This window comes from Delphinapterus leucas, chromosome 2 (genome assembly GCF_059928025.1).
Source record: "Delphinapterus leucas isolate spDelLeu-1000000601 "Yukka" chromosome 2, BTC_Dleu_Yukka2, whole genome shotgun sequence".
Taxonomy (NCBI): Eukaryota; Metazoa; Chordata; class Mammalia; order Artiodactyla; family Monodontidae; genus Delphinapterus; species Delphinapterus leucas.
The window spans coordinates 60,621,599-60,646,432 of NC_143130.1; the positions used below are offsets into that span (position 1 = coordinate 60,621,599).

Below are 24,834 nucleotides of genomic sequence, written 5' to 3' on the forward strand. Positions count from 1 at the left end.
GAGAGGATAAGATTTTATTCACTCTTTAAAATTAGAGCTAAGCTTTTAATTCTTTGCCTTTAAAAAGCACATGGTTGGGACTTCCCTGGGGGTCCAATGGTTAAGACTTCGCCTTCCAATGCAGGGGGTGTGGGTTCAATCCCTGGTCAGGGAGCTAAGATCCCACGTGCCTCCTGGCCAAAAAACCAAAACATAAAACAGAAGCAAAACTGTAACAAATTCAATAAAGACTTTAAAAAGTGGTCCATATCAAAAAAAAAAAATCTTTAAGAAGCACATGGTTGCCTAATGGAATCGGATGCGGTGTGTGCCACCTTCTTCCTTCTGTTAGAAGTCCACTAAGTCTTAGAGTCAGGGATTAGAGCCTCCACACTGAGTCCAGCCCCCCATGAGCTCCCCCTCATGCTGTGAACCCCCAGCACCCATCCCTGCTGAGCGCTGCCTGGGACGGGCACAGCTGTCCCGCTTGGAGTCTCACCCAGTTCAGCACCTGAGCTCTGAGTTTGCCTCCCACCGAGCCTCCCACACAGCCCTTTGGAGGCTCTGCCCTCTCCAAGCTAAGCTTCAAGAAAAAGGTGAAATACTGAGCAAAAGCCCAAAGAAAACATGAGAATTCTTTTCATTCCTTTTTTTTTCCACTGGGAACTTCTTTTCCATTTTTTTTTTTTTTTTTTTTTTTGCACTCAATGTTTTGCTCCCCTTGGAAATTAAGCTCTATGACTTGGTTTTCAGAGGCGTGGAATGTTCTGCAGGGTGTGTGAATCTAAGGGTAGCATCCTTAGATACTACATGATGTACTACCGTAGGTACATCACGTACTTCAGAGGGATGGATCTCAGGCGTGGGTGTGAAATTCTACTCTTAGAGAGTACGCGTCAGGCCATTTTACTCCTTCGAAAGCTGAGAACTAAAACTACACAGGCCTACTGTATAGCACAGGGAACTATATTCAATATCTTGTAATAACCTACAATGGAAAAGAATCTGAAAAAGAATAGATCTGTGTATGTGTATGTATAACTGAATCTCTTTGCTATACACCTGAAGCATTGTAATCAACTATATTTCAATTTTTTAAAAAAGTGTCTTTTCAGGGTAATGAAAAGTGTTCTGGGATCGTGTAGTGTGGATGGTTGCACAACTCTGTGAGTATACTAAAAAGCACTGAGTGAAAAACCAAAAACAGAAAAGAACCAAAAGAAAAATGAGAACTACTGGTGGGGAGTTCATGACTGAACACGTGCTAACAGAGACCCTTCTTTGCGTGATTCTTTCCTAAAATGTGACCATTGTTCATGCATCAGTATTGTAATGTCTTGTCATTTCTCGTCTCCAGGCAAAAACTGGGACCTGACGGCCGCTCTGAGTGACTATGAGCAGCTCCGACAGGTGCACACAGCCAACCTGCCGCCTGTGTTCAACGAGGGCAGGTGCCCCAAGCAGCCCGAGCGAGAGCACCCCCCACCTGCGCACACGGCCGAACGGCCCTGCCCGCCCAGGCAGGACGACATCGCCCAAGGTACCAGCTGAGGGACCCGCCCTGCACCAGCTCCCTGGCCAGCACTCCCTGGCTTGCTTGGGGGCTGGGGAGGGGGGAAAACAGAAGGGCGAGGTCATCGCCTCCCAGCTGCAGGCAGATGGGGCTCTCTGGGCACCACACCTCATACTCCTTTACAGCTTCCGTTCCCGCCTCAGAAAAATTGGAGAGTGTGTCCACTTCTCTGGGACCCCACATTCCTCCTGGAGTCCTGGTTTTTCCAGACCCAACATCTCTGCTCCCTGCAATTATTTCTCAAGTAGCATAGAAGCCTCCAAACCTGTTCGAGATTGATGTTCATCATCCGATGTGCTTCGTTTTCCATGTCTTAATTACAGAAATGAGAAAAGCTCATTGTAACGAAGGAAACAATGCGAAGATCTATGAAAGAAACATAAGAGTTTTCTTCTCCACACCTCCCAAACCTCAGGGAGACTGACCAGTGGTCCCAGCTTGTTCTGTCTTCTCTGCTCCTTCTTAGTTTGCTTGTTCAAGGTGCAAACGCATCAGAGTCGAATGCACATAATGCACTTGGCAGAGTGCTTGTTTCATTGAACAATAAATCACAAACATTCTCTCTAAATATTTTATTCCACAGCATATGATCATTTTTAAACCATGCCTGTTCATCGTGATTCTGATTTTTCTTGGATTTTGTTGTTGGTGGTGGTTTTTGACACTATAGGCACTGCTAAAATAAACTTTATACCTGTAATTTGTATGTACTAGTGCTGTTATTTCTATAGGTTGGCATTTCCAAGGTGGATTAGCTGTGCCAACACATGTGTTTTTTTATTTGATAACTTCAAGACTTCGTTCCCAAACACATTTCTGTTCACCATGTGTGAAACTGGGTGTTTCCCTTCATTCTTGCCAGGACTGGGCGTTCTCATGATGGTTTTACATTGTTTTTCTACTCCGAAGGGCAAAAATAGTGTATTTTAACTTTCATCTTGTCATTTGCTTGTTAGCCAAGTTGGATTTCCCCCTCTGTGACATGCTTGTTCACATACTTTGCCCATTTCTCCATTGATTTGTTTGCATTTTTCTTATCAATTTGTAGCATTCTTTATAATGAAGACTATAAAACATTTTGTGTATATATATATATATGTATACACATGTCTATATATACATCCCACTGCATTTTTTGCCTTATGACTCTTCACAGAGTATTCTGCCTTACAGAATGTTTACATTACTATACATTCATGGCTAATGGGTGTCCTTTTTCACTTTAGAAGTTCTCCTGGAGTGCAAAGTTACTAGCATGTGTTCCCATATTTGTTTTTAAACTTTGTTCTTAGGTCTTATAATAAATTTGAAATTTTTACGAATAATAGCTAAGGATCTAGTTTTGCTTCTCTGGATTGAGAATGAGGTATTCTAGCACATTTACTGAATAAAGCATTCCTTTCCCACTGAACTAAAATGCCAACTTTGCTGTACATTAACTTCCCCAAAATGTATTTGGCTCTGTTTCTGGACTCTGTCTCTTTGTGTGCCCACCCAGCCTGTTACACTTGACTCTTGTAGTTTCATATAGTATTACTCTCTGCAAAGGCAAGTTCCTTTATTGCTGTTCTTTTCCAAAACTTTTTCACTATTTTTGGATATTTATTCTGCCATAGTAACCTTAAAATTGGAATTCTGATTGGAATTGGATTGGATTTTTATTTTATTTTAGGAATAATTAGCATAATGTAATATTGTTTTTCCATCCAAGAACATTGCATATACCTCTGCATTTATTCACATTCTGTTAAGAGTTTAGGCACAGAGAAAAGCAACTTACTTTTTGTATATTTATCTTTTATCCAGTCATTACATAAGTTCTTTTATTAATACTAATTATTTGTTCTCAGAGAATATCTTGGGTTTTCTAAATATATAATCATAGGATCTGAAATAATTTAATATTCCTCTTAAAATTTACACAATGAATTCCACTTCTCCTATTGTATTAGGTCAACCCTCCCAAACCGTTGTGAGTCAATGTTGTCTGTTTCTTTTAGCTCAGCCTTATTATTCAAGCTACATTGGAATCTCTATCTTGGATTATTCTTCTATGCTTACTCTGTTGTCTAGAAAAGCCACACTTGAGTTAGAAAGTTTAATACTCATTACTTGTTTCTTCTCTTAGCTTCATCCTTTCCACTACGCTTTGGGGCTGTATTGGTAGGTGCATATGTATCCGTAATTGTTAGGTCATCTGGCTCTAATATGCTTTGTTACCAATATTTAGAGTGTCTCTTTGTCCCACATAATTGTTTTTATCTTTATTTTTTTTATTTTTTTTTAATTTTTGGCTGCATTGAGTCTTAGTTGCAGCATGCAGGATCTTCATTGAGGCATGCGGGATCTTTCATTGCGACGTGCAGGCTCTTCGTTGTGGCAAGCAGGCTTCTCTCTAGTTGTGGCGTGGGGGTTTTCTCTTCTCTAGTTGTGGCATGCAGTCTCCAGAGCACGTGGGCTCTGTAGTTTGAGGCATGCGGGCTCTAACTGAGGCTCACGAGCTCAGTAGTTGTGGTGCGCGGGCTTAGTTGCCCCGCGGCATGTGGGATCTTTGTTCCCCGACCAAGGATTGAACCCGTGTCCCCTGCATTGGAAGGCAGATTCCATACCACTGGACCACCAGGGAAGTTCCTGTTTTTATCTTTAAATCTGTTTTAGTTGATGTTAAACCTCTACTCTGCCTTTCTGTTGGTTCATATTTGGAATGACATTTTTTCAGCCATTATTTCAACCTTTCCTCATCCTTTTATATCAAATGTGATTCTTGGAAGTAATTTATCATCAGGTATTATTTTATTATCCAATACGAGTCTGTCTTTTAAGCAGTGAATTTAATCCACTTACTTTATTTTTATTATTGTCGTATCTGTGCTGCTTTATGTTGTGTGTTTTATTCACCATGCTTTTTGTATGTATCTTTCTCCTTTTCTATCTTTTCTGGCTAATTAAATTTTTCAACTGGCTTGAAAGTTATACATTCTCCTTATGTTATACTTACCCCTGTTCTATTAAAACCTATATTTAGGTTTTCTCCCTATTAATTTTTAAAACTTATCAACAACTATATTTTACCCTGAAAAAGACATGTGTCTTTGTTTTTATCTTCTCCCTCCTGCCTCCATGTGCCCTCAAACATATTTAGGTTCTTTCTGTTGCTTGTTCAGACCACAATCAACTTCTTTATTTACTCACATTTATCTTTTGCTGAAAGAATACTTTTTCAAAGACTATTTTCTAAAAGAATTTTTGCATGATCAATCTCCTAACGCTGTCAGTACCTAGAGGAGTTTACATGACATACTTAAATTTTTGTTCAGCAGAATAAGAATTCTGGGTCCAAATTATTTTCCTTTAAAAACATTCCATTCCTCCATTGTCTTCTTGCATCTTAATTTCACATCTTCTAAGAGATTTCCTTCACTTGCTCTTCTAACATCCTAATTTATTCTTCACATGAATCCGTTCTGTTAATCAGCATTCACATTATTTCATTCCAAATTAGCCTTTCTCATTATTATTACTATTTCACATTCTCATATTCTCTCTCTTTGAACATATTTACTAGGCTTACTTTATTTTTTTTAAAGTCTTTATTGAATTTGTTACAATATTGCTTCTGTCTTATGTCTTGGTTTTTTGGCCCCAAGGCATGTGAGATCTTAGCTCCCTGACCAGGGCTTGAACCCGCACCCCCTGCATTGGAAGGTGAAGTCTTAACCATTGGACTGCCAGGGAAGTCCCATCTACTAGGCTTACTTTAAAATCATGTCCTCCTGTGCATTCCAGCCCCGGGTACTTTGTGGACTTTCTGTAACTGTGTTTGCACTGCTCAGATGTTTCCTAAGTTTTCCCTGTGAACACACAGCACCTTGCAGTTACCAGCCATCTTAGCTCATGGTATCAGGGGAAAGGGACAAAGACATGGGCTCTGGTTTGCCTTCCTGTGAATGAGAGCATGGGGGGAAGCACACTCAAGTTGGTGAGTTCTGAATGCTTTAATATGGGCTCAAAATGTTCTCCACTGGCTCTCTTCCCCACAGTTGGCTTTATTCCTTAGGGAACTTCTCAGCTCATCTGTTCTAGAAATTGCTCATTTGCAGGGGCTACCACCTTCTATTCTGTCAGCTCACAGGGGGCGTAGGAGAGAAGAGAGAAGGCTCCAGGCCTGGCCAGCCCACCTGTTCCCATCGTGGTTGGAGCCCCATCCCAGCTGAACATAAGCATTGCCCTGACGCTCTTCCAGCTGGCTTTGGCCAAGGTGGGGCTGGCCCACGCTGTGGTGGTGATGGTTCAGGCAGTGAGCCACCAAGGGCTAGCTGGGGAGAGGAAAGGCACAGCCAGAACACCTGCCCTCAGCCCCCACCCATGGAACCCAGCCCACTCCCACTGTTCTGCTCCTGTGGGCTTCCTGGGTGGATTAGGAAGAGGGTGCTTAGCTGTGGTCACTGACTTGTCGATCTTGTTGTATTGTTCTTAAGTTCTCCTTCATTCTGCCCTTAGTTCTGACTCTGGTGGAACCACCTCTTCTAATCATTTGGTTCAGTCTTTCCCCCAGGCCTTCTGTGACTGTGTGTTCCTTCAGAACCACACAGGACCGCCTCCTGACATCTCTCATGCAGTGGAAGTCCAGAGAGCTGACAACTTGGCAGTTCCTGCCCTTTTCAAGTGGCAAACAATCTAAACCATTATCTCACCCTCCCAGGAAAGGGGCTAGAAGGATCCTCTCTGTTTTCACACAGATTCCAGAATCAGGGCCTTATACTGATACCTGCTGCTATCTGATTTTTATCAGATATTATTTAAGGGGAAAAAAAAGAGAAGTCTATCATAAGATAATTTCATTAACTGAGGCTTGTGAACAAACATATGTATTTTTAATAAAATAGAAATTGTAATTTCTGCATTAGATCTATATATCCTTTAATTGAATTCTTCCTGAAATCACAGTGCCCTAAAATGGAAAATAAAGTCCTCCATATTCTAAATTCTAAATCAGCAACAATGACTCATGAACCAAATCTGGCCACTGCCTGTTTTTTTTAATAAAGTTTTATTGGAACCCATAAAACTTGATTTATTTATTTGCTGTCTATGGCTGTCTATGTCTGCTTTATTTATTTATTATTTATTCACTGTCTATGGCTGCTTTAATACTACAAAGACAGAGTTGAGTAGTTGTGACTGAGACTTGTATGGCCCACAAAGCCTAAAATATTTATATCTGTCCCTTTTAGAAAAGTTTTGTCTACCTGCTTTAAAATATACCCAGGATTTGTTTTACTCAGGTATAGTGAGACACGCAGACATGGACATGGCTATCTTAGGGGAAGCGGTTCTTATACTCACAGTTCCCTAGAAACAGGAGGCATGGCACACCCTGAAGGGACACACGGGGAAGCACCAGGGTTGATCAGGAGGCCAAGGGGACAGAGGAAAACAAGGGCAGGAGCCTGTATTGTGTTTCTGTGGGAAAGATAAGGCAGGGTAAACAGACTTAGGACTGGCCAGTTTGAGTAGTTTCTGCAGCTCTCTGGGGCATAGGGGCCATCTCTCGTTGTCTGGCACCTGAGCCTGGGGTAATTAGGGCAGGAACATGGCTTGCTGGTGTAAGAACCAGATAGAGAAGGTGATCCAGAATATGGGCTCTGAGTTGGTTGGTTTGCATAGGAAAGATGTGCTCCTGCGTGAGTCCTTTGCTATCTCTAAGAATTGGCTAATTCTGTAGGGAAATCCTCTCCCCATTCACGGAGGCCCTGGATGCCAGAGCCTCAAGAATACAGAAAATAAGAAAACAGAGTTAAGACACATCCCCTGGCCTAAATCATAGATGGTTTTTTTTTTGTTTGATTCTTTGTTTTGGGTTTTTTTAATTTATTTTTTAATTGAAGTATGGTTGATTTATAATGTGTTAATCTCTGCTATACAGCAGAGTGATTCAGCTACACATACGTATACATCTTTTTCATACTCTTCTCCATTATAGTTCATCACAGGATACTGAGTATAGTTCCCTCTGCTACACAAAATCATAGATGTTTGAGTTGGCTTTGTCAAGGGATGGGAAATTCTCTAATTCCCTCACTATTTTTTTAAAAGCTCTCTGTACTTCTCTGGGGCATAACTTTGAACATGGTAATTCCTGTTTTATTTATTTTATTTATCCTTCCAAAGGAAGGATTGCTGCGTTCATGTTTAAAGAATCAGTTTGTGAGTGTGTCTGTGTGTGTGTCTGTGTGTGTGTGATTACATATATGCATTCATGGACGTGGTAGTTGGGAGGAGTTAGAATTAGGAGTGTATGTTTCTTGTTATATGATCTTTAACATAATTTACTTTTAGTTCAAAAAGATTTTTCCCTTCATGTGAAGTCTTCATGTGAAGATTCCAAATACTTAATATTTGGAACAGCTTAATAGCATCATATTACACTGTGAGTCACAACGTTTCCAAGGTCCTCATCAATTGGCAATAGGTGCTGATTGATAAGCCAAGAAGGCGTATGGATGACCCCACCCAGCACATTCCCTCTGTTGGGAGAAGTGCAGGTTCACGTCACCTCAGGTGTTTGAGCAACCCATCGGGTCCTGAAGGATGGGGCAGTTCCTACTTTCCCAGATTCCAGAAGGCAAGAGATGTGACCTCAGCAAGGCTTGTGAGGGGGAGAGGGGCAGGGGGTCTCCTCTAATCCCGCACTGGGGGAACTGGACCAGGCACAGGACAAGTGGCTGACCCACGTGCTCTGCAGATCCTCTACCACATGGCCTCTTTGGTCTGCTGTTTCTTCTCGTCCTTCTTCAAAATACAACATACTTAAACACCTTGAATTCATCTCAGAATGAAATTGAAGGTGAATCAAAACTATCCGTTTGATAGACAGACACTGTCTCTGAGATGTACTGTGAAGAATAAGACCATCATTTTTTGAGATTGCCATGACAACAGAAAATCCAGGCAGAGAAGCATGTAATGGCTTTACATTTGTGTCCTGGGAATCTTCATGCAGGATGTGTTTATCAGAGTAATTTTTTTAACCTCTTTATTGGAGTATAATTGCTTTACAATGGTGTGTTAGTTTCTGCTTTATAACAAAGTGAATCAGTTATACATATACATATGTTCCCATATCTCTTCCCTCTTGCGTCTCCCTCCCTCCCACCCTCCCTATCCCACCCCTCCAGGCGGTCACAAAGCACAGAGCTGATTTCCCTATGCTATGCGACTGCTTCCCACTAGCTATCTATTTTACGTTTGGTACTGTATATATGTCCATGCCACTCTCTCACTTTGTCTCAGCTTACCCTTCTCCCTCCCCATAACCTCAAGTCCATTCTCTAGTAGGTGTGTGTCTTTATTCCCGTCTTACCCCTAGGTACTTCATGACATTTTTTTTTCTTAGATTCCATATATATGTGTTAGCATACGGTATTTGTCTTTCTCTTTCTGACTTACTTCACTCTGTATGACAGACTCTAAGTCCATCCACCTCACTACAAATAACTCAATTTTGTTTCTTTTCATGGCTGAGTAATATTCCATTGTATATATGTGCCACATCTTCTTTATCCATTCATCTGTTGATGGACACTTAGGTTACTTCCATGTCCAGGCTATTGTAAATACAGCTGCAATGAACATTGTGGTACATGACTCTTTTTGAATTATGGTTTTCTCAGGGTATATGCCCAGTCGTGGAATTGCTGGGTCGTATGGTAGTTCTATTTTTAGTTTTTTAAGGAACCTCCATACTGTTCTCCATTGTGGCTGTATCAATTTACATTCCCACCAGCAGTGCAAGAGGGTTCCCTTTTCTCCACACTCTCTCCAGCATTTATTGTTTCTAGATTTTTTGATGATCGCCATTCTGACCAGTGTGAGATGATACCTCATTATAGTTTTGATTTGCATTTCTCTAATGATTAATGATGTTCAGCATTCTTTCATGTGTTTGTTGGCAATCTGTATATTTTCTTTGGAGAAATGTCTATTTAAGTCTTCTGCCCATTTTTGGATTGGGTTGTTTGTTTTTTTTGTTATTGAGCTGCATGAGCTGCTTGTAAGTTTTCGAGACTAATCCTTTATCAGTTGTTTCATTTGCAAATATTTTCTCCCATTCTGAGGGTTGTCTTTTGGTCTTCTTTATGGTTTCCTTTGCTGTGCAAAAGCTTTTAAGTTTCATTAGGTTCCATTTGTTTATTTTTGTTTTTATTTCCATTTCTCTAGGAGGTGGGTCAAAAGGGATCTTGCTGTGATTTATGTCATAGAGTGTTCTGCCTATGTTTTCCTCTAAGACTTTGATAGTGTCTGGCTTTACATTTAGGTCTTTAATCCATTTTGAGTTTATTTTTGTGTATGGTGTTAGGGAGTGTTCTAATTTCATTCTTTTACAGGTACCTGTCCAGTTTTCCCAGCACCACTTATTGAAGAGCCTATCTTTTCTCCACTGTATATTCTTGCCTCCTTTATCAAAGATGAGGTGACCATATGTGCGTGGGTTTATCTCTGGGCTTTCTATCCTGTTCCATTGATCTATATTTCTGTTTTTGTGCCACTACAATACTTTCTTGATTACTGTAGCTTTGTAGTATAGTCTGAAGTCAGGGAGCCTGATTCCACCAGCTCCATTTTTAATTCTCAAGATTGCTTTGGCTATTCGGGACCTTTTGTGTTTCCATACAAATTGTGAAATTTTTTGTTCTAGTTCTGTGAAAAATGCCAGTTTGATAGGGATTGCATTGAATCTGCATTGAATCTGTAGATTGCTTTTGGTAGTAGAGTCATTTTCACAATGTTGATTCTTCCAATCCAAGAACATGGTATATCTCTCCATCTATTTGTATCATCTTTAATGTCTTTCATCAGTGTCTTATAATTTTCTGCATACAGGTCTTTTGTCTCCTTAGGTAGGTTTATTCCTAGATATTTTATTCTTTTTGTTGCAGTGGTAAATGGGAGTGTTTTCTTAATTTCACTTTCAGATTTTTCATCACTAGTGGATAAGAATGCCAGAGATTTCTGTGCATTAATTTTGTATCCTGCTACTTTACCAAATTCATTGATTAGATCTAGTAGTTTTCTGGTAGCATCTTTAGGATTCTCTGTGTATAGTATCATATCATCTGCAAACAGTGACAGCTTTACTTCTTCTTTTCCGATTTGGATTCCTTTTATTTCTTTTTCTTCTCTGATTGCTGTGGCTAAAACTTCCAAAACTATGTTGAATAAGAGTGGTGAGAGTGGGCAACCTTTTCTTGTTCCTGATCTTAGTGGGAATGGTTTCACTTTTTCACCATTGAGGACGATGTTGTCTGTGGGTTTGTCATATATGGCTTTTATTATCTTGAGGAAAGTTCCCTCTATGCCTACTTTCTGCAGGGTTTTTATCATAAATGGGTGTTGAATTTTGTTGAAAGCTTTCTCTGCACCTATTGAGATGATCATATGGTTTTTCTCCTTCAATTTGTTAATATGGTGTATCTCTTTGATTGATTTGCGTATATTGAAGAACCCTTGCATTCCTGGAATAAACCCCACTTGATTATGGTGTATGATCCTTTTAATGTGCTGTTGGATTCTGTTTGCTAGTATTTTGTTGCGGATTTTTGCATCTATGTTCATCAGTGATATTGGCCTGTAGTTTTCTTTCTTTGTGACATCTTAATCTGGTTTTGATATCAGGGTGATGGTGGCCTCATAGAATGAGTTTGGGAGTGTTCCTCCCTCTGCTATATTTTGGAAGAGTTTGAGAAGGATAGGTGTTAGCTCTTCTTTTAGTGTTTGATAGAATTTGCCTGTGAAGCCATCTGGTCGTGGGCTTTTGTTTTCTGGAAGATTTTTAATCACCGTTTCAATTTCAGTGCTTGTGATTGGTCTGTTCATATTTTCTATTTCTTCCTGATTCAGTCTCAGCAGGTTGTGCATTTCTAAGAATTTGTCCATTTCTTCCAGGATGTCCATTTTATTGGCATGTAGTTGCTTGTAGTAATCTCTCATGATCCTTTGTATTTCTGCAATGTCAGTTGCAACTTCTCCTTTTTCATTTCTAGATGTATTGATTTGAGTCTTCTCCCTTTTTCTCTTGATGAGTCTGGCTAATGGTGTATGCATTTTGTTTATCTTCTCAAAGAACCAGCTTTTAGTTTTATTGATCTTTGCTATCATTTCCTTCATTTCTTTTTCATTTATTTCTGATCTAATCTTTATGATTTCTTTCCTTCTGCTAACTTTGGAGTTTTTTTGTTCTTCTTTCTCTAATTGCTTTAGGTGCAAGGTTAAGTTGTTTATTTGAGATGTTTCCTGTTTCTTAAGGTAGGTTTGTATTGCTATAGACTTCCCTCTTAGAACTGCTTTTGCTGCATCCCATAGGTTTTGGGTCGTCATGTCTCCATTGTCATTTGTTTCTAGGTATTTTTTGATTTCCTCTTTGATTTCTTCAGTGATCACTTCATTATTAAGTAGTGTATTGTTTAGCCTCCATGTGTTTGTATTTTTTACAGATCTCTTCCTGTAATTGATATCTAGTCTCATAGCGTTGTGTTCGGAAAAGATACTTGATACGATTTCAATTTTCTTAAATTTACTAAGGCTAGACTTGTGACCCAAGATATGATCTATCCTGGGGAATATTCCATGAGCACTTGAGAAAAATGTGTATTCTGTTGTTTTTGGATGGAATGACCTATAAATATCAATCGAGTCCATCTTATTTAATGTATCATTTAAAGCTTGTGTTTCCTTAATTATTGTCATTTTGGATGATCTGTCCATTGGTGAAAGCGAGGTGTTAAAGTCCCCTACTATGATTGTGTTACTGTCGATTTCCCCTTTTATGGCTTTTAGTATTTGCCTTATGTATTGAGGTGCTCCTATGTTGGGTGCATAAATATTTACAATTGTTATATCTTCTTCCTGGATCGATCCCTTGATCATTATGTAGTGTCCTTCTTTGTCTCTTGTAACAGTCTTTATTTTAAAGTCTATTTTGTCTGATATGAGAATTGCTACTCCAGCTTTCTTCTGATTTCCATTTGCATGGAATATCTTTTTCCATCCCCTCACTTTCATTCTGTATGTGTCCCTAGGTCTGAAGTGGGTCTCTTGTAGACAGCATATATACGGGTCTTGTTTTTGTATCCATTCAGCCAGTCTGTGTCCTTTGGTGGGAGCATTTAATCCATTTACATTTAAGGTAATTATCAATATGTATGTTCCTATTCGCATTTTCTTAATTGTTTTGGGTTTGTTATTGTAGGTCTTTTCCTTCCCTTGTCTTTTTTGCCTAGAGAAGTTCCTTTAGCATTTGTTGTAAAGCTGGTTTGGTGGTACTGAACTCTCTCAGCTTTTGCTTGTCTGTAAAGCTTTTAATTTCTCCATCAAATCTGAATGAGATCCTTGCTGGGTAGAGTAATCTTGGTTGTAGGTTTTTCTCCTTCATCACTTTAAATATGTCCTGCCACTCCCTTCTGGCTTGCAGAGTTTCTGGTGAAAGATCAGCTGTTAACCTAATGGGATTCCCTTGTGTGTTATTTGTTGTTTTTCCCTTGCTGCTTTTAATATGTTTTCTTTGTATTTAATTTTTGACAGTTTGATTAATATGTGTCTTGGCGTATTTCTTCTTGGATTTATCCTGTATGGGATTCTCTGTGCTTCCTGGACTTGATTGACAATTTCCTTTCCCATATTAGGGAACTTTTCAACTATAATCTCTTCAAATATTTTCTCAGTCCCTTTCTTTTTCTCTTCTTCTTCTGGGATCCCTATAATTTGAATGTTGGTGCGTTTAATGTTGTCCCAGAGGTCTCTGAAACTGTCCTCAGTTCTTTTCATTCTTATATCTTTATTCTGCTCTGCAGTAGTTATTTCCACTATTTTATCTTCCAGGTAACTTATCCGTTCTTCTGCCCCAGTTATTGTGCTATTGATCCCTTCTAGAGTATTTTTAATTTCATTTATTGTGTTGTTCATCATTGCTTGTTTCCTCTTTAGTTCTTCTAGGTCCTTGTTAAATGTTTCTTGCATTTTGTCTATTCTGTTTCCAAGATTTTGTATCATCTTTACTATCATTATTCTGAATTCTTTTTCAGGTAGATTGCCTATTTCCTCTTCATTTGTTAGGTCTGGTGGGTTTTTACATTGCTCCTTAATCTGCTGTGTGTTTTTCTGTCTTTTCATTTTGCTTATCTTACTGTGTTTGGGTTCTCCTGTTCGCAGGCTGCACGTTCGTAGTTCCCGTTGTTTTTGGTGTCTGTCCTCAGTGGCTAAGGTTGGTTCATTGGGGTGTGTAGGTTTCCTGATGGAGGGGCCTAGTGCCTGTTTTCTGGTGTATGAGGCTGGATCTTGTCTTTCTGGTGGGCAGGTCCACGTCTGGTGCTGTGTTTTAGGGTGTCTGTGGCCTTATTATGATTTTAGGCAGCCTCTCTGCTAATGGACGGGGCTGTGTTCCTGTCTTGCTAGTTGTTTGGCATAGGGTGTCCAGCACTGTAGCTTTTGGCCATTGAGTGAAGCTGGGTAGTGGTGTTGACATGGAGATCTCAGGGAGATTTTCACTGTTTGATATTACATGGAGCTGGGAGGTCTCTTGTGGACCAGTGTCCTGAAGTTGGCTCTCCCACCTCAGAGGCACAGCACTGACTCCTGGCTGGACCTGAGAGGCACAGCACTGACTCCTGGCTGGAGCACCAAGAGACTGTCCTCCACACGGCTCAGAATAAAAAGGAGAAAAAATAAGAAAGAAAGAAAGAAAATAAAGAAAGAAAGAAAGAAAGAAGGAAAGAAAGAAAGGAAGAAAGAAAGAAAGAAAGAAAAGAAAGAATAAAATAAAGTAAGATAAATTAAGTTATTAAAATATAAAATAATTATTAAGAAAAATAATTTTAAGTGGAAAAAAAAAATGGACGGACAGAGCCCTAGGACAAATGGTGAAAGCAAAGCTATACAGACAAAATCTCACACAGAAGCATACATATACATACTCACAAAAAGAGGAAACGGGGAAAAAATCATAAATCTTGCTCCCAAAGTCCACCTCCTCAATTTGGGATGATTCGTTGTCTATTCATGTATTCCACAGATGCAGGGTACATCAAGTTGATTGTGGAGCTTTAATCCGCTGCTTCTGAGGCTGCTGGGAGAAATTTCCTTTTCCCTTCTTTGTTCGCGCAGCTCCTGGGGTTCAGCTTTGGATTGGGCCCCGCCTCTGCATGTAGGTCGCCTGAGGGCATCTGTTCTTCGCTCAGACAGGACGGGGTTAAAGGAGCCGCTAATTCGGGGGCTCTGGCTCACTCAGGCCGTGGGGAGGGAGGGGTACAGATGCCAGGCGAGCCTGCGGCGGCAGAGGCCAGCATGACGTTGCACCAGCCTGAGGCGCGCTGTGTGTTCTCCCGGGGAAGTTGTCCCTGGATCACGGGACCCTGGCAGTGGCGGGCTGCACAGGCTCCCGGGAGGGGAGGTGTGGATAGTGACCTGTGCTTGCACACAGGCTTCTAGGTGGCGGCAGCAGCAGCCTTAGCGTCTCATGCTGGGTCCATGCTGATAGCCACGGCTCATGCCCGTCTCTGGAGCTCCTTTAAGCGGCGCTCTTAATCCCCTCTCCTCGCGCACCAGGAAACAAAGAGGGAAGAAAGAGTCTCTTGTCTCTTCGGCAGCTCCAGACTTTTCCCGGACTCCCTCCTGGCTAGCCGTGGCGCACTAGCCCCCTTCAGGCTGTGTTCACGCAGCCAACCCCAGTCCTCTCCCTGGGATCTGACCTCCGAAGCCAGAGCCTTAGTTCCCAGCCCCCACCCGCCCCGGTGGGTGAGCAGACAAGCCTCTCGGGCTGGTGAGTGCTGGTCGGCACCGATCCTCTGTGCGGGAATCTTTCCGCTTTGCGCTCCGCACCCCTGTTGCTGTGCTCTCCTCCATGACTCTGAAGCTTCGCCCCTCTGCCACCCGCAGTCTCTGCACACGAAGGGGCTTCCTAGTGTGTGGCAACCTTTCCTCCTTCACAGCTCCCTCCCACTGGTGCAGGTCCCATCCCTATTCTTTTGTCTCTGTTTTTTCTTTTTTCTTTTGCCCTACCCAGGTACGTGGGGAATTTCTTGCCTTTTGGGAGGTCTGAGGTCTTCTGCCAGCGTCCAGTGGGTGTTCTATAGGAGCAGTTCCACGTGTAGATGTATTTCTGATGTATTTGTGGGGAGGAAGGTGATCTCCGCGTCCTACTCCTCCGCCATCTTCTCCTGTCTCCCAGAGTAACTTTAATAAAGGTGACCTATCTTAAAATACAAGCCTCAGTGGAGGAAGCTGAGTGGATTGCTTCTCACTTTAAAAATATAAATGCGGGCTTCCCTGGTGGTGCACTGGTTGAGAGTCCGCCTGCCGATGCAGGGGGCATGGGTTCATGCCCCGGTCCGGGAAGATCCCACATGCTGCAGAGCGGCTGGGCCCGTGAGCCATGGCCTCTGAGCCTGTGCGTCCGGAGCCTGTGCTCCGCAACGGGAGAGGCCACAACAGTGAGAGGCCCGCGTACCACAAAAAAAAAAAAGAAAAAGATATATATATAAATGCATAAAAACAAAGGCAGTCCCCCGTGTAGCATTTCATTCCAGAGGAGGGCAGCTCTGTTGAGCTGAATTCCATGTAGCTTAAGACCCAGGAAGCAAGTCTGGTGATCTTTAAGGATGCTGAGCATTTGTGTGGCGGACTTACGCTTAGCCTCCTTCTAAGCGGTTTCATGACTAAGTGCCATGTGCCAGGCTGTGGTGACGTTAGCCCAGCATGAGGGAGGCCTACAGAGAACACTGGGGGGGTGGCAGGGCTGGTGCGGCGGGTAATGGGTGTATGGGTGTCCATGGGTGTGCCTCTGTGTGCGCATGTGCGCGTGTGCCGCATGAGTGTGTCATGTGTGTTTACACGTGTGTGTCATGTGTGCGTGCACGTGTATGTGTGCGCACGGGTGGGGTGTGTCATGTGTATATGGTCACATGTGGGATGTGTGTCGTGTGTACATCCGCGTGTGTGAGCATGTGTGCGCGTGTGTCGTGTGCACACGTGTGGGATGTGTCGAGTGCTCATGCAGAGGCCTGCATCTCTCAACCCCCCTCGTCTCCCTCCCCCCACCCCCACAGAGAAGCGGCTCTCGCGCGGGATCTCCCACGCCAGCTCAGCCATCGTGTCCCTGGCGCGGTCCCACGTGGCGAGCGAGTGCAGCAACGAGCAGTTTCCACTGGAGATGCCCATCTACACGTTCCAGCTGCCGGACCTGAGCGTGTACAGCGAGGACTTCCGGAGCTTCGTGGAGCGAGACTTGATCGAGCAGGCGACAATGGTGGCTCTGGAGCAGGCGGGTAAGTACCCCCCAGGCAGGTCCGCCTGGTCGGGAGGAGGGGCGGGGGCGAGAGGGATGCGCGATCCAGCTCCACACGCTGTCGGGCTCGGGTGCCTGCGGGCCCTGCCCGGCCCTAGCCTGGAGCCGGTGGATGTGGAGCAAGGACCACGTGGTGCCCAGATCTCCTGAGTGTTCCCTTTGTCGCTAATACAGCCTGGCCAGGTCAGCCCCCCTACAAAGAGAACCCTAGGCTGCTTTGCCTTACTTCTCTCCTTTCCCATCCAATCCCTGGCCCCCAGTTGGGTGCGGAACAAAAGATAAGAAAGACCCTGTGCTTGGAGAGAAATAAGAGACCCTGTCAATTCCTGTGGACACAGGCAAGTTAGGTGACCTCTTTGAGCCTCAGTGCTCCAGTCTGCAAAGACTTGGAGAAGACGGATGCCAGCCTGGTGAGGCTGTGCTGTTAGATGGCACGTGCCCTACCAAGCTGCTTCTCTCCCACCCTCACCGGCACCCCAGCCTCCAGGTTAAGGAAACATAAAATTTGACTTTGGTTTCTTCCCTCTCCTTAATGTTTCTCTGACATCCTGATGAGGATGAGATTCAGGGAGCAAACCAAAACTTGTCTTCTTTGAAGTGCCTAAGGATAAAATAACTAGTTCCAAACAAATTCTGCAACAGATGTTGGTTCTTCCTGAGAAGCGCGGCCCCTTTCTCACTCATAATCATTTGCATTGTAAATCTTTGCACAGTCACACGTTCAGGGGGTTCTCAGACATGCATGTAGAGGATTCTACGCCCTTCCTCTCAGGCCCCTGTGCATCTCCCGTGGGGGCACAAAATCCACACAGGTAAAGAGGGGACGGTGGTTAGTGGGGCCTTACTTGTGCTAGGCAACCTGGCGGTCAGGTCTCAGCACAGGGCTCGGGGGCCTCACCTGTGGCGTGTTTGCTTTGAGAACAGGATCTGCAATCCTGATAACTGTGTTGGATCTGATGTTGTGACCACGGAAAAATCATTTTCTCGGCTGCTGCACAGCTGCCAAAAGCAACCCAGAGACCGACACCCACACCTGGCTCTGTCTTACCTCCAGGTCTTTTACTGATCGACAAACATAAAACAGCCTCTCTAGATTACCTGCAATCTTAAAGCCCTCCTTCTGGAGGCTGGTTATTTTAAAGATGACTCTTTGAGAGTAATTCAGATGAGATATTTTAAACCAAAGAGTCACTATTCATAGAGAAGGGAAAATTGGTATAGGTTAAGAAAGAAAATATTTCGTGAGCTAATTTCTCTTGAAGGGTACGGCAGCCGAGCCCTTGCCAAAGTTCAGCCGCAAGCGTTGCCAGTAGCACCGGTAATTGCTGCCTCATTTAAGCTGAGTCCTGGGACTTCCCTGGTGGTCCAGTGGTTAAGAATACGCCTTCCAATGAACGGGGCGCGGGTTCCATCCCTGGTGGGGGAACTAAGATCCCACATGCCACGGGGCAGCTAAGCCCACGCACCACAACTACAGAGCCCACGCGCTCTGAAGCCCATGCACCACAGCTAGAGAGAAGCCCAGACGCCACAACAAAAGATCCTGCATGCCTCAACTAAGACCTGATGCGGCCAAATAAATAAATAAATAAATATTTAAAAAATAAAAACTAAAGCTCGAGTCCTGGTAAAGGGCATGGATTCCACCGTGCCAGCCTTTTCCGCCAGCTTTGTCATGCTCAGCAAGAGCCCTTGCTCCTTTGGAAGGTCTCTTGTGGGGTTTTTTCCATAAATCACATATTAGTTTTTATCACTTACATTTTACCTTCCAGACCGGCATTTGCAAAGGGTGCTATTTTACCCTAACTGTCCAATTTTGGAAAACACCTTTTACAAACCCAAACTTAAGGAGTTAAGATGCTACATTCGCCCACAGTACCTTATTTCCGTCACGTGCCAAGAGGATGGAGAGAAGGGACAGCAGGGTGGCCCACCCGGGGCTGCGGACAGCACCCCATCAGTACCGCAGGAGGCCTTGGGGAGGCCAACTGGTGCCCCGGCCTTCAGGAATGTGATCCTGGGCAAGGAGGGTCTGACCGTCAGGGTTCAACGAGGACTGGAAGGTGAGGACTGGAAAATCACAGAGGGCAGAATACACGTTCATTCCTCTCCCCCTGCCACCACCACCGTCCATCAACTTCTCTGAACTTCTCTTTAAGCGGTAGACCCGATCATCCTTCAGGCTCTTTCCGTGCCAGATCCTGGTGGAGATACTGGCTGAGGCCGGCGAGTCCTGCTCAGCCCCCCACCCCAGCTGAGTGAGGAGGCCAGGCGCTGGGAGGTGGCCCAGGCTGCGCCCCTTGGGCCCTGCTGTCACTCTCCGTGGGGCAGACAGAGCTCCACCGAGGAACAGTAGGGAGAAAGCTGCTCACTGTGGCCAGGTGTAGCGTGTCCATTCCTCCGTCCAGTAATTAGTGCTCAGATCGCTGTGAATCAACCATTGATAATCAATATTATTTACTGTGTTCATGGGAGATGGAAATACAGATGTCAAAAAAATTTTAGAGAAAAATATCTACTTGTTCAAGACATAATTCAAGTTGTGTTTGGAAGGAAATGTAAACTCTGTCCTAGGGCCTCAGGGTGGGGGACGTGCCCCTCCCCGGGGGCTGGATGGGAACCCAGGGCTCATGTGGTCCAGAAAATGGGCCAAGGACTTCCCTGGTGGTGCAGTGGTTAAGAATCCGCCTGCCAGCGCAGGGGACACGGGTTCGAGCCCTGGTCCAGGAAGATCCCACATGTTGTGGAGCAACTAAGCCCGTGCACCACAACTACTGAGCCTGCACTCTAGAGCCCGCATGCCACAGCTACTGAGCCCACATGCTGCAACTACTGAAGCCCACGCGCCTAGAGCCTTGCTCCTCAACAAGAGAAGCCACCACAATGAGAAGCCCGCGCACAGCAACGGAGAGTAGCCCCCGCTCACTGCAACTAGAGAAAGTACACATGCAGCAACAAAGACCCAACACAGCCAAAAACAAAATAAACAAATTTTTAAAAAAGAAAGAAAATGGGCCAAGAAGATGGCCTGTGTTGCCTATGGTCCAGCTGTCCCTCCCAGGGACCCAGCTCCACTCCCTCGGAGCCCAGCGTAGGGCGGGTATCCAGAATGGTCCTCCAGCTCCCCAAGGCACGTGGGCAGCCCCACCTGTTTGAGGAGTCTGTGTATCGAGTAGTGAAGCTTCACCTCCCACAGAACCCACAGGAGAGGGAGTGCCATTCTCCTCGGGCCTTAAAACCCCGGAGGGCATGACGTACTCCCACCCCATGACAGTTGGGGACAACAGGAGGGCCACATTTTCAGGACATAAAACCGCTGACCTCCTGAGAGAGGAAGGAAGATGAGAATGCAAGAAAGCATTTGTTTCTCAACCGGGTTATCCTGCTGCATTCACACGTAAGAAGACGCAGAAATCATGGGTCTCTCAGTTTGGAAAGTAACATCTGGCACCCCTTTGGGATACCCCCACAGTGTGGATGAGATGGTGTGATGCTCCAGCGAGTTCGTGGCTCCAAAGGCAGAGGCATGTCTGCATACAGCAGTTACTGCACACACGGGACACTGAGGTCTAGACGTCAGAAAGTGTGGGGACACCTCTGAGTTGTGGTGTTGAGTCTGTCTCCACGGGAGGAGAGTTGGATTGGAGCAAATCTGGCAGAGAAGCCCTGAAATGTGCAGGTTTTCATGTGAGTCAGCGCAGCCCCGCCTTATCCCAAATCAGCTGAGAGGCCCCCTGGAGCCTCACTTCCTTCCATCTTAAAGTCGTAGGCAGGACAGCTGCCAAGACAGATTCAGCCAAGGCAAGCTTGACCTGCACTCTTACAGACACCCCACCCAGGTGCTGGGTGTCCCATCGCTGCGAACAACGCAGGTGAAATTGCTGCGCTCATGGAGATGAAGTTCTAGTGGGGAAGAAAGGTGACAAGGTGGGCCATCAATATGGCGTGAGGCCACGAGGTAGGGGCTCTGAAGTGGAGGGAGGGAGCACGAGGCAGGGCTCTTGAGGGCAGGGAGGAATGAGCCATGGACACCATCAAAGCCTTGGCACATTTAAGTAAGGCGGGACACGGGAGCGGATGGAGTGAGGACTGGAGGGGTTGGAAAGGAAGGTGAGAGAATGGTAGCAGGGGCCAGGGAACACTCCTGAGCCTTGGGGTTCACAGAAGGGAGGCTGTGCAGCCCCGGAAGGGCTTTGAGAAGGGGTGGTGACGTGTTTGGATTCACACTGACACGTCCTGGCTGCCGTGTTGAGAGTGGACTCTGCAGAGGAAAAAGGAGCAGGAACAGCGTGGTGGGCAGCTGCTGCGTTAGCCCAGCGCCATGGGGGCAGCAGTGGAGGTGATGAGAAGCAGCTAGATGTGAAGGCAGGACCAGTTTTGAGGAAAGACCTGCAGGTCTCGCTGATGGATTGGATGGGGCAATGGCAGAAAGAGAGGAGTCGAGCGTGACCCTGAAAATGTTGCCTTTAGCACATGGGTAGATGGTGGTGCTGTGCAGAGATGCAGACCCTTGGAGGAGGGGTTGGGGGGGATGGAGAAGCAAAGTCTGAGATCCTGGTGAGACTTGGAAAATTGCTGTCCAGTTGAAAATGTGGGTGTGGAGCTCAGGAACAGTCTGGGCTAAGGATGCAGATATGGGAGTTAGTGTGGGATGAAATCTGCAGGAGGGATATGCCCATCGTAGGGGCCTCCCACAGCACCCCTGACACAGCCCTGTGCACTGTTGGGTACCAGGTGGATGAGGGAGTCTGGAGCATGGGCAGAAACATAAGGGAGACAGACCAGGAGCAAATCATCACAGTCCCATTGGAGGAAATCTCAGAAGCACGTGCACAGCACAGTGATGCCCAGAGAAGGGAGGTCAGTGGCGCTGGGTGTGTGGGGTGGCTGCAGAAGGGCAGGGATATTAAAGGGAATCACAGGGTCATATTTAGGGCAAAAATGTGCTCGTCTTTCTGCTAGAGAATTGTCCCATTGTTTTCTTTCATCTAAGTGTCTTCATGGGTGACAAGCAAAATGACATCTTTTCTTTTTTAGCATCTTCATTAGAGTATAATTGCTTTACAATGGTGCATTAGTTTCTGCTGTACAACAAAGTGAATCAGCTATACGTTTACATATATCCCCATATCCCCTCCCTCTTGTGTCTCCCTCCCACCCTCCTTATCCCACCCCTCTAGGTGGTCACAAAGCACCGAGCTGATCTCCCTGTGCTATGTGGCTGCTTCCCACTAGCTATCTGTTTTACATTTGGGAGTGTATGTAAGTCAATGCCACTCTCCCACTTTGTCCCAGCTTACCCTTCCCCCTGCCCGTGTCCTCAAGTCCATTCTCTATGTCTGTGTCTTTATTCCTGTCCTGCCCCTAGGTTCTTCAGAACTTTTTCTTTCTTTTTTTAGATTCCATATATATGTGTTAGCATATGGTATTTATTTTTCTCTTTCTGACTTCCTTCACTCTGTATGACAGATTCTAGGTCCATCCACCTTACTACAAATAACTCAATTTCGTTTTTTTTTATGGCTGAGTAATATTCCATTGTATATATGTGCCGCATCTTCTTTATCCATTCGTCTGTCGATGGACACTTAGGTTGCTTCCATGTCCTGGCTATTGTAAATAGTGCTGCAATGAACATTGTGATACATATGACATCTTATTTTAAACTATGCAGTAACCACCCAAATTAAGTGGTCCTATTATCATGTTACTTGGAAAAGGCAGAATAAGTGATTAATGGCCCCTCACCACTACGTAATACTACAGCCTTCCCTTAGTGATGTTCATCTGATTTTCATCTCTGTAGGAGCTCAAGATTTCTTTTTTGTTTTTTAACATTCACAGTATTCATTCCCATGTTTTTTTTTCTGTTCTTAAATGAAGTCATTGTGTGGGGAGATGTGAACTACCACCCTGTCCAAGCTTGGAATAGGAACTTTGAACCATATTCTCAATCCCACTTCTCCTGCAAAAAATCCTTTATCTTGGGCATCCCATTCTGGATCTAGCTGGAGATGTTAGAATAGCACTGGGCCATTTTTGTTCTCCAGAGGCTGGAAGGTGCTGGCATTTACCATAGCTGGGTGATCTTCCATAGTAGCCACAGCTGACTAACAGCCCCAGGAATGCTCTCAACTGGGTAAGAGTCTTAACTTCCAGGACCAAACTTAAATCAAACCACTAAAATCTTGCCTTCCATCCCCTAGCCACATAACTAAGTCTTGTTGTGATTCAATTATGTGAAAAGTGTGACTGGATATGTGGGCTGAATTGATATTTAGAAAATGATAAATTTCCCATAAGAAATGTGAATGAAAGGTAGCATGTCTAGGGAAGGTGGCTTGTTGAAGATGGCATTAATTCTCAGATCACAAAAGGTTAATTCTAGGTGTAGGAGATTCCTTCTAGATGAAGGATGACTTCTAGTGTGCAAGATTACTTCGAGATGAAACATGCGGTGCTGGTGAATTCACACCACCGTGCTTCCCCTCCTGTGTCCAGAGTCCTGGGCAAGGTGGGGAAACAGCCCCCCTGGAGGAGGGGGCTTAGGGTCTGATGGGAGCAGATTCTGTCTGGTTAAGCCTGGCTTCATGGGGTGCCCTATTTGACATATATGAGCAGTTAATTAGTGCTTAAGTTTTTGAAGATAATGAAGTGTCATCTGACACACATGCTGATTTCCAAGGCATCCTCTCCCTGACCTGGGAACACATTGGTGACCAGCCCTGGGACATATTTTCTAGAAGGTGAGCGTGGTGGTGAAGAGGAGGAGGCTTAGAAGGAGAATTTGGGCAAGAACACTGTCTGAATTGTATCAAAGGGGCACCTTTTCAGGTGGTATTCCCACCCCGAAATGTACGTGCTTCCCCTGATTTCTCAGAAGCCCCAGGGAGAGCCTTGAATCATTGCGGGGAGACAGTGCTAGTTACATTAGGATCTCAGATCGTGAGGTGAACGGGAAGGAAAAGAAGAAATCTGTGTTCTAGAGGATGAGAGTGGGGTCAGATAAAGCGGCTTCTGTAAGTTACGGGAGTGCGTTCCCTTCCCTCTGGGCAGGACAGCCCCACGCCTGACCTCGTGTAATGACGCTGTCTCCCTCAAGCTCAGGTCACACTTTCTCTCCGTCCTCCCATCAGCACACGGGAGGCCTGGGGGGCCCAGACCCCATCTCCCAGTGTGTATCAGCCATCCTGAGCCCAAGCCCGGCACAGAGATGCAGTTCTGCCAGAGGTAGACACACCTGCAGAGGGCCTGTGGAGTACATGATGCAGTACAGACATACAGCAACCTGGGGGCAAGGATTAAGCGTGCTTGGGGACACCACTGAAAAGAAGTACTCCTTCAAATCTCTGGAAGTGACTGGGGATGAGGTGGCCGGCAGTCCCTGCACCAAGGTCCCACATCTCCAGGACTGAGGGGCAGTGACAGAAAGTTGATGCTGCTAAGTATGCCCGGCATGTCGCTGGTGTGGGTCCCTAGAGGGAGGGTGCAAGTCTGGAGGGAGGAGAGATGGCTCAGAAGTGACAGGGGGAGCAGGGGCGCTCCTGGTCCCTGAGGGGTATGAGAGGTGCATCCATGTTGTTAAGTGTAATTATAGTTTATTTTTTCTCATAATTAGTGTTGCAATGTACAGGCAGACCTCTGATTTTTTGGGTCTGGTTCCAGACCACCACAGTAAAGCAAATAATGCAACAAAGAAAGTCTCACGAATTTTTTGGTTTTCCAGTGCATATAACAGTTATGTTTATACTATATCGTGCAACAGCACATTTAATAAACCAATGTACATACCTTAATTAAAAATACTTTATTGCTAAAGAAATGCTAACCATCATCTGGGTCTTCATGAGTCATAGTAGTAACATCAAAGATCACTGATCACTGTAATAATATAATAATAATGAAAAAGTTTGATATATTGTGAGAATTACCAAAATGTGACCCA

The 24,834-nt window shown here is 44.6% G+C and overlaps 1 protein-coding gene across 2 annotated transcripts in view; it reads left to right on the forward strand.

Annotated features, from left to right (window-relative positions):
* Positions 1-24,834, forward strand: part of LOC111177912 (OTU domain-containing protein 7A) — a 178,475-nt gene that overhangs the window by 74,206 nt on the left and 79,435 nt on the right. For both annotated transcript variants that reach the window (XM_089906927.1, XM_089906928.1), the window contains exons 2-3: positions 1,337-1,519; positions 16,651-16,869. In XM_089906927.1, the coding sequence (XP_089763053.1) occupies positions 1,337-1,519; positions 16,651-16,869 (402 nt within the window). The remainder of the gene's footprint in view (positions 1-1,336; positions 1,520-16,650; positions 16,870-24,834) is intronic.